Source organism: Periplaneta americana, chromosome 4 (assembly GCF_040183065.1).
Source record: "Periplaneta americana isolate PAMFEO1 chromosome 4, P.americana_PAMFEO1_priV1, whole genome shotgun sequence".
NCBI lineage: Eukaryota > Metazoa > Arthropoda > Insecta > Blattodea > Blattidae > Periplaneta > Periplaneta americana.
In genome coordinates this window covers 59,271,001-59,281,487 of record NC_091120.1, presented here as the reverse complement: position 1 = coordinate 59,281,487, position 10,487 = coordinate 59,271,001, and the positions used below count along the sequence as shown (strand labels likewise).

At 34.8% G+C, this 10,487-nt stretch overlaps 1 protein-coding gene across 1 annotated transcript; it reads left to right on the top strand.

The window, feature by feature from the left end:
* The first annotated feature begins 212 nt into the window (after positions 1–212).
* LOC138698915 (uncharacterized) lies at positions 213–10,451 on the top strand. Its single transcript, XM_069825111.1, has 3 exons — positions 213–537; positions 630–742; positions 10,218–10,451. Exons 1-3 carry the CDS (start codon positions 300–302, stop codon positions 10,449–10,451), a joined length of 585 nt encoding a protein of 194 aa, XP_069681212.1. The 5' UTR covers positions 213–299.
* Positions 10,452–10,487: the final 36 nt, after the last annotated feature.

Genomic DNA, 10,487 nt, shown 5'->3' with positions numbered 1-10,487 from the left:
TGTTCGGATTTCTTAACGTAAAAATTATAATCTTCTTCTCACATTTAGTACATTTTCTTAATTGTCCACATGGCAACATGGCATGATAACAGGAAGTTGAAGAATTTTCATTTAATACAACAATTGAATTCGCTTGAGAAGGTATTTGTAAAAGCCGTTATTTATTTTTATCTTCATTCGACATGGCATGAAGTACAAAATCTTGAAGTATAAGAATGGTATTCATATAATTATTACCGATAACCACAAAAACATTTTAAATTTAAAATGCCTAGTTTTTAATATCAAACACAGCTAAAATGGACAACCAACAAAGAATGTTACTAACAAACATCCAACAAAGTATTGTGCCAGCAAACACCCAAAGGAGAGTGGTGCAAACAAACACTCGTGATAGTATTTTGCAGGATCCTCATTTTCAATCAGCTCGCCAGATTTTAAATCAATCTCTGCAAGACTTTAGAAGAGCGGCTGCAAGATTAGGCGTTCCAGTCATGGCAGGTCCAGAAGCCATGCATGAAATGTTGAGTTGTATGGGTATGTATTAACGACTACAACGGCTGTAATTCAATATATTAAAAATCGTGTCAAATTCATTCGAATAAAATATTATATTACAATATTTTCAGGAAGCCAGCTATGTTACCAGCCTACTAGTACTACAAGTCGTACCGGTAACCTAAATCCTTTGAGCATTACTATGCACACAGATAACATGGAATTCAAACCTGAATGTTTTCAGGTAAGTGAAATAATATTGATGTCCCCCTCTCACTTAAGAACGCACGTTTGAAACCCTATCAGGGGTGTAGCGTCTATGGATGTGGTGGAAGCATTGCTTCCCTTCTCATTTTTAAAAGAAATATTTTTATGTGTATACGGGTGAATTAATTATTATTCGTTTTTTTTTTCTTATATTTCGTTATTGTGTGATTATACTGTAAGCTTATAACGTTCGACTCGGGATGAATTTGAACGTGCGGTCGATGTAAGATATTAGCTTCCGACTACCTGGCTTGTGACAATAATTTGCTGGGAAGAAAAAGGGAGACAGAGAGATACAGAAGCATAATGCTTTCCTCCTCTTTAAACCTCTCACGGTATGTAACTTCGGATTAGCTTCCAGCCTCGTTTCTGACATTCCTTCGCTATATTGACAAGAATCTACAAACAGCATGTGGTAGTCTTCATAACGCGATGTGTAGCGTTTCAAAAAGTAAATTACTACGTCATTAGTACTCGTAGTCACATAATATTAATACAACAACTATAAAAATATAACATTACCAGTACTAGTAAATAATAATAAAAATTAATACATAACTTAATTACTAAATACAAATAAGTGGTTTTCGTGATTCTGTCCGTCCATCTGTCTATGCCGATAACACCAAATTTATTCAATGATTTTAGTCCTATTTATTAGTATGTCTTGGATATTTTAACTCTGAAAAAAGCACGTTTAGACACCTAAAGAAGATTTTAAAATATTAAAATAGACTCTAAAATACTCTTTTTAGGCATTTTATAGGCACATCAGAAGAGGACAGCAATGTTAGAATTGTTGTTTTGCCAACTGTCCGAAGACAGAGTTGAACCTCATAAGTAACACCAATAAGGCATCACTCACGAGGTAATTAGACCAGGCGATAATGGGGTAGGTTGGCCAGTTCCTTTCCCCCTGCAATGCATACATCGCCGATTAGCTACATATTCCACTAATCAGACTTCAGATGCATACAAATAATATTATTCTTCCTCTGACTCATATCGTCAAGTGAGATGTACTGTCTGATAATAGATAGCCTATACATATCAGCCAGAACCTCAATCAGAGGTAATGTTAGAATTAAGATATGGATAACTAAACTTACAGTATGTACCTAAATATAATTATGCAAATTTTACTTCATTATAGGTACGGTACTTTAGAAGGTGACAGCAATGTTAGAATTAAAATATAGACAGCTAAAATTATACATCTACATTTAATTACATAAATTTGACGTCATATAGCCTATATTAGGTACTTTAAAGTAGGACAGTAATCTTTGAATTAGGAAGGCAGGAGATTGGGGGATCGTAGAATCCCTGTAACTGCGTACAACGTGGCTGCTCAAGCCATTAGTAATGTTCTGATTGTAATGTATCCATTCATTCATTCATAGTGTTTTGCCCAAGGACAGATCTTTCACTGCAAACCCAGCATTCTCCAATCTTTCCTATTTTCTGCCTTCCTCTTTGTCTCCGCATATGATCCATATATCTTAATATCGTCTATCATCTGATATATTCTTCTGCCCCGAACTCTTCTCCCATTCACCATTCCTTCCAGTGCATCCTTCAGAAGGCAGTTTCTTCTCACTCTGTGACTCAGCCAATTCCTTTTCCTCTTTCTGATCAGTTTCAGCATCATTCTTTCTTCATCCACTCTATCCAACACAGCTTCGTTTCTTATTTTGTCTGTCCATTTCACACGCTACAATCCTTATCCATATCCACATTTCGTCGTAATGTCCATGTTTCTGCCCCATACAATGTTACACTTATATAGAATGATAATAATCAAACTCCATTTATTTTTGCAATAATATGTTGTGATTTGCATCAGCCCGCTTCCCCTAAGGAGCCATGATATGTTGTGAGTTGTAAGGAGTATTACAGAAATGGCAACAGTTTTTTTTCCCGAACAGGCGCACTTAAAATTTCCACGATAATAAATAAAAACTAAAATTAAAATTATATCCCTCGATTTAATTAAATTATTAATATTTGAAAAATGTGTATTACAAAAATAATTAAAATATTAAAAAGTATCATTCATAATATATTTAATCAAAAATCCTAGTAAGAAACTATATATCGACGATTTTCAGGTAAAAAGGGCTTATCCCACAAAAGAATTTTTTTTCAGAAACAGCTATAATTAAATTTTTGCACATTATTATTATTATTATTATTATTATTATTATTATTATTATTATTTACTTTATAAAAGAGAATGTAAATATAATTGTCAAAAACATATCTTCAAGTTTTCTAATTTTAACTAATTACACTAATTACAGCAAAAAAAGTCATATTTAAATAATGAGGGTTAAGCCTTTTTACCTAAATATCATCGATATGTAACTATTATATTATAAGAAAAACATTTACCGGTACCGGTATGCATTTCGATGGATATTGTAAAGGATTATAACATAATTGAAAAAAAACACCTACCTTTTAAACAAACATTTAAACGTGATACACTGCATTATAAACGATCAGGTAAGACTGCTAGCAGAGTATTACTTTACTTATTCAAACATCTGTGATGTTTAATTATTGATTAAAATTATATACTTATCTTTAACGAATATAAGTATTTGCTACTAAATTTTGGTTGCTTCTCCTGCTTTGGAAGCTACGCTATACCACTGAATCCTATGGAAATGTGAAGTCTGCAAAATGCTTAAAATAGCCTATATAAAAGAGAGGTACCTTGCTCACTTTTCCTTTATTCTGTATCTAAATCCTGACACTATTTGAAGGCTTTCAGACTTCTTATCTTCCTGTCCACACATTGGAAGAAAATTTTCAAATGGATCACAATGAGTTCCTACGATATAACTTCTAATGATGTTCAATAATATTAATATTAAAAGTGTCATTAAATAAAACAATAATGCTCAACACTTTACATGAATAAGCTTACAGTCAAAGTTTTTATCAGTGAGTAAAAAAAAACAGACCGCGTCTGTGATTCAAGTGCTAGTGCGTTGGTCTTTCGTTCAGGCAGCCCGGGTTCGATCCCCCGCCAAGTCGTGATGGAATTTGTGGTAAACAAAACAAACGTTGTAAATGGTTTTTCTCTGGGTACTCCCTCTTTATGTAACTCCAAAAAAAATCAAGGGATGTTAAATCTGGAGACCTGGCCGGCCATTCTACTGGTCCACGCCGACCAATCCAATGTCCAGGGAACTGTTCGTCCAGTCTGCTGCAACATTCCTGTGGCTTAACCTATCAGAATGAAGAATGATATCAATTCTTTCCTCTTTCGATAATTTCATCATAAAAATCGGGAAATTTGTTATAGGAAAGCTTTAAATATTCACAACAATGCATTGAAACTGTCACAGGTTAACGAAACAGTAAAGCAGGAAAAGTTAATTACCACAATTCCATAAAAGTACCTTTTCAAAAGCCTCTTTAGTACTGTACCATATTACAAAATATCTGTAGATGCAGTAACTAATGTTTGTGTCATTATGACAGTTATCTTTAAATAACTTGAAAACGATTAGATATATCTCAAAACGGATTGCACCATTGATTTTTTCAGAAAATTTCGCATGATTTTGAGTACCTACATGACCCCCTTTTCATTTAAAATTTCAAAGTTGCATCCAAAATGGCTGCTTTTGAGATAGCTGAGAGCATTTGTCACTGGTAGAGCATTTGGTCTTACTGGTAAAACCTATAGTAATCGAAAATCAAGCATATGGAAGATATGTATATGGTTCCAGACTTTTGATTCACTCTGTATACTAATTTCTTTCAGGCGAGATTATGTTGCGCAGAGGGAAAAGAGATTTACCTATTACAATCCATAAGGAATAATTTCAAGTACTGCGGAACAAAAAGTGACATTTTATATGAACTATGTGATTATGTAAGCGTACAGAGAAAAAATTTCATTACAGGAGTGCAGTGTTGCTAGTGTTAAAGTTACCAAAAATACAAAAAAAGATTGTATGTTTTTCGGAAGTTCTGAAAACAGCTGAATAGGAATTAACATATATTTTTAATGAAACACCAAGTCTGGTTAAATTGTTTAGTACAATTTCCTACTAGTATCACATAGTTATAGAAACTACTTTATGCCACTGAGGCTATTCTTCAAAAGTAGGAAGACCGTGTAAATCTTTTCATGAAGGTAGTGTCAAATGTGTCAATGTTAAGTACAGACTGATAAAATTCCTTACCAGAGAAATTCGAAAGATTTTTTTTTTTTTTTTTTTTTTTTTTTTTTTGCAAGTCAGCTGGCTATGCTACCTTTAACTTCTGTTCAGTTTCATAAAAATTTGTTAGATAGAAGTCATTAATTTTATCTAAATACACCCCTGATAAAGGGCTTGTTCCTCTTATACAATCGTAATCTAGAGTTTGTACACACAAAAATATAATATGCTACCAGCAACTTCACAAAAATCAGTTAGATAGGAGGCAAACTATTAATTTTGTTACATTCACACCTATAAAGGGATAGTTTCTCTTATACAATCGGAATCAAAGTTTGTACACAAAAATATATTAACGCAGTGAAGAATTATTGTTAATCAGTGATTATACAAGTGTTAAAAAAGTGTACGAAACAATGAAGAAAATATATTTTATCTGTAAATTCTGTTCAAAGTTTCATAAAAATCTGTTGGCTACGAGGTAAGTTTTTAACTCTGTATAAATGCACCCCCAGTAAAGGAGTAGGTAGTTCCTCTTATACAGACGTAACCAGAGTTTATAAACAAAAAAAAGTATGCTCTCAATAATTTCTGTACAGTTTTTCATAAAAATCTGTTAGATAAGAGAGAAGTTATTTTGTCTAAATACACCCCTGTAAAGGGGTAGTTCCTATCGTATACAAGAAACTAAGAGATTTCACACAAAAAATATATGCTACCTCTAACTTCTGCACTAAGTTTCACAAAAATCTGTTTCATAGAAGAGAAATTACTAATTTTGTATAAATGCACTCCCTTTAAAGGGGTAGTTCCTCTTTTAGAAACGTAACCACTTTGCATACATAAAACATACGTACCTGTAACTATTGTACAAAGTTTCATAAAAATCTGTTGGACACGAGAGAAGTTATTAATTTTGTCTCGCTAGATTTGCATTCTGGCCCAATGTACAACGGTCCCAATAATGCTTGAACAATGAAAGACTATTACTTCAAAATAATTAGTACCTACTACATAAAATTAAATACTAAGTTCGTTTTTTATTTGGAAATTACAGCAATATTTATATTTTCTTCAATTACTTTTAAAAAAATTCTGTTAATAACCGATGCTTTACAAACTATTGCTTTGTGAAGTATGACTGAGTAAGCCTAATGTTTGTGTTACAAATGTCAAGTACAGACATTGACAATAATTGTGTCCTTTACCTTCCGGTAAGTGTATTTTTATATAATGTCAATTTAATCCAACTCCTGTATCTTATATAAGAGACACTTGACATAACATTAGCACTATGTATTACTACGCCCAGCATGTGTTTTTTAAGTACATGTGACATCAATCCTACCGATGTTTGCATGTCAGCCTTACTTTCATGATTAAAAAAGAAAAGTGTACAATAAAGAATTTAAAACATGCAGTTACTGTATATCACAGACAATAATAAATTAATTTAAAGCAAATATTAATATTATCAACTTACGAGTAGGCCTACATCATTAGGAGTCGCTATCGCTTGTAGGTAATGCAGGAACACCCATATCTGTTTCCGAATCAGAACTCTCCTCCATATTAATAAGTAGACGATCGACCATTCATTTGCCACATTCTCTCTTCCTCCTTCACGATGTGATGAATATCCGATTCGGCCGTGATTTGGGTTAAGGCTCTGTCTTGACGCACCTCTTTCAGTTTTAAAAGTCTTGTTTCTTGCGACGTAATTAACCTTAAACACTACTCCACAAGAGTTCAATAGGCGATAAATTACTGTGATAAGGTAGCAGTCTTCATACAGTATAACCTGCTTTCTTTGCCATGTCGTCTATAACATACTTTTGTCAACTATACTTTGAGCTAACTGCAATAGTTCAACTTTAACAGGGGAAGCATCAAACGACACACCATGTGATTTTAACCATCCATCATTTCTTGCTTTCGCCATGCAGAATTAGGGCGACGTGATAACCTTACACTGTGATAGGAAGCGTTGTCCATCACAAGCACACTCCCGGGTTCGAGCTTTGGCAAGATACTTCACCAGTCATTTCTTCATGGTAGTCACCGGTTTTCTTAGACTCAAAAAGAAGAGCATCACCGTTCACGAAACCACTATCACTACCGTACCGATGTGAAAGTCTTCTACCTTTACCAGTCGGATTTCGTAACTTCTTGGATTTATAAAAATACCAGACGAAAGGGCTTGCTTCTTGTTTTCTACTGTAGTATCAGTCCATATAAGTACAATGGTTCTCATTAATCCAAGTCTCGTCAAGATAATAAATCTTATGTTCTGTATTCCTGTACTGCCGAATTTGCCTCAAATATTTCCGTCTCCATACAATAATATCGTCCCTATCTAATATTACGTTAACCGTTTTTCTTTTTACAAAACCGAAACCTATTACTAATAAAAGACTGTGAAAGCTTGATCATTTAAAGGCACGTAAATCAGGATCACTATTTAAATCACTTAAACACTTTGTCTAAAGTTGACGATTCATTCTTGAAAAAGTATGCATGCACTTCAGATCGGATAGCACATTTAACAAAATCGTCCACTTTTCCCAAAATAGTCCCAGGTTTGTTTTTCTTCTTACAAGGCGTCCTTAAATTACCACTTCCTTTAATTCTTTGCGAACATTCACAACACTATGTTCAGACACGTCTGTAAGCTCTGCGGTTAATTTTACTATATCATTTATTACATCAGAATTCTTCTCTGTCAACTTTTCGAACACATTTAAAACTATTTGTCTTTCACCACCCTTTAGCAATTTATACATCAGACGGTTCTTACAAAACTGGTCTCACGTTTTCACATAGCAAATTTGAAATCGATCGCGTTCAGTCACAATCTTGTTTCTCACTAACGTTCGTCCACTCCCACTTCTACCTCCAAACCATATGCCATGGCAAGTTTCATTAAATAATTTTTCTCCTGTCCTTGAGGAGGAAACTACACAGTTATGCAACGTGTTTTACTATTAAATTTTGGTAAAAATAACAAGTAGCAATAATATTTAACAACTAATGCAGTGGTCGTCAGCACTTGCAAAAATGGGTAAAAGGTAAGCGGGGCCATCCTGTGTGCCCTGTCATGCAGCAGGAAGAGGTAGAGAGCATACCGGCTGGCAGCTACAATTGCACCATAGTGCAGTGTGTTCTCTGCAGGTAAGAGACGCTAGCCCCAGGGTGTTCTGTGCTGATGACTGCTGAACTAATTGATCTATTTTGTCGCTTATACTCAGCTGTACGCAGAAGTCCACATGCATTTCTTTAAGTCAAGTGCCTTTCTTGTATTGCGTGGATGGATGTCTATCGGGGCACATTTTCTGCTGTTAAAAACTTGATCACAGCACGCTGCTTCCGACATAGTGCTGATACACGCGACCATGTTTCAGGCTATAACTCAGAGCTCTCTATTAACGGAGATACAAAACTTACGTCACTGAAAAGCAGAAATTTCACTGAATACAATGTACTATCACTAATATTTTTAACTATATTCACAGTGACAAAAAAAATTGGTTAGCATTACTTTTCAGCATTCCTCATACTTCTGACATGGATGCAGTAAGAGATGGACGGAAAATTTCTTGCAGACCATAATGATTCTTTCAGGACAACATAAAAGGATGATGACATTGCATGTGAAAGTCTGAAATTATAAAAATTCATCAAACTTTGATACCATCAACTCATGATCTACAATCTATAGCAGTGGTAACCAACTCACTTTTATGAATGTGTGCACTCACAAAATGAGCAACATTGGCATTACAAGCAAGTTTTATGAAAGAAGCCACTCAATGAAATAATAATTATGCGCGCAATTAGAAACAAACAGCTCTGTGTATTATCGCTCCTACCCATAGTCGAACATTTCAAATACGCAATTCGAGTTTCATCTTTGTTGCAGCAACATGTGGGAGCAGGCATAAAAACATGGACCATCGGATCTGTGCCCCAGTAAGATATGCGAACAGAACCCTAATTCCTTCTCAGCCTCGGTAATTCATTTCTCTCCCAACATTCCTCTCTCTCTCTTCCCCACTACTCACAATTTTAGCCTTCTTGCAGGACAGTTTATGTGCACTTGCAGTCCAGTGTTGTCAATTCAACATGAACACTGTAGCAAGGAGTGGTAGAAGAAATATTATTAAGTACGTAATAAACATTTTGCGATGAAGAGAAACAGATCAATATCTGTTTCCTATAAATCAGGCAATGAAAAGAGCAGCTGCGATCACAGGTGAGGCTTATTTTATTTCAATTGATTACATATTAAAATTACTTAACTAATACTGATAATACAACTTTGTTATGTAATTTATATAGGCAGGTCAGAGCGAATAATAAAGAAAATCAGGAGAGAGGGAGTTTGTGCAGGAGATGAAAAGTTAGAATCTCTAGGGAAGAACAGACCAAGGGATCCTTTAATTCTTGTAGATGATATGAACTGATGTATTTTAAGAAAGATACAAGAATTTTATACCATGCAGAAAAAAGTTCCAACATTGAAGATATTACTGAAGGTTGCGAGAGAAGCAATAAATTCCAAGGTTGGAGAGAAACGCTACGGAAAATGATTCAAGACGTGGGATTTAGCTTTAAAAAATGTAGAAATACAAGATGTATTTTGATTGAAAGAAATTATAGCATCGAGGACCAGTTATTTATGACACAGTTTGACGGAAGTTTGGCAACATCCCTATTCGGCAAGGTTCGTGGCCTGCTGTTTGAAGTGGTGGGAGGAAAGCGGGTGGAATGGAGTACACGCATTAACTTTTCTAAGAACGACGACAGCGCTGAAGGGGCACAGATCCGATGGTCAGACAATACTTAGTGCAGGAAGCAATAAAAATGCAGTAAGCAGAGTAAGCTCGAGTTATCAAAGAATTACCGATGTTAATCATTTGAGTAGGATATGCTCTTGCACAAAGAGCACAAAATCGTCTACATTACAGAAACTCTTCAGATCAGAGGAAATGATCTCTTCAGAAACAATTCAAATTTTCTGCAAGCAAGCATTAAATTTCATAATCCTTATCTAGTGTAATATGTAGCTGATCAGATATATCCAATGGAAGGGAAAAGGAACTGGCTACTCTACTCCATTGTCTCCTGGCCTAGTTGTCTCATAAGTGGTACCATGTTGGTGTTACTTGTGAGGTTCAGACCTGTCTTCGGACAGTTGACTAAACAACGAACCCTTACCAAACAGAACAAAAAAAACATGTGCAAAACTAACTTTTTTTTTTTTTTTTTCAGATCGTTATGGATATGAAGGGCTTTACTCCTGAGGATATTACTGTAACACTCCAAGGTAATGTCCTTGATGTATCTGCAACAACGGAAGTGCAAGGACCTTCATCAATTGAACAGAAAGCCATGCAGAGACGTTACTATCTACCTCGCAATGTACAAGCAGATGCACTTCAAAGTAATCTATCCAGTGATGGCATTTTAGTGCTGTCAGCACCTTGGCAAAATGCTTTACAATAACTCTAAACAAAAAAAAATGATAATAAATAAATGCCT

What these genes read in the sequence shown, in the direction of transcription:
- LOC138698915 (XM_069825111.1), top strand. Translation starts at nt 300, where the DNA reads ATGGACAACCAACAAAGAATGTTACTAACAAACATCCAACAAAGTATT. An exon ending in TGAAATGTTGAGTTGTATGG is followed by an intron (nt 538 to 629) that starts GTATGTATTAAC and finishes CAATATTTTCAG; the next exon opens with GAAGCCAGCTATGTTACCAG. An exon ending in TCAAACCTGAATGTTTTCAG is followed by an intron (nt 743 to 10,217) that starts GTAAGTGAAATA and finishes TTTTTTTTTCAG; the next exon opens with ATCGTTATGGATATGAAGGG.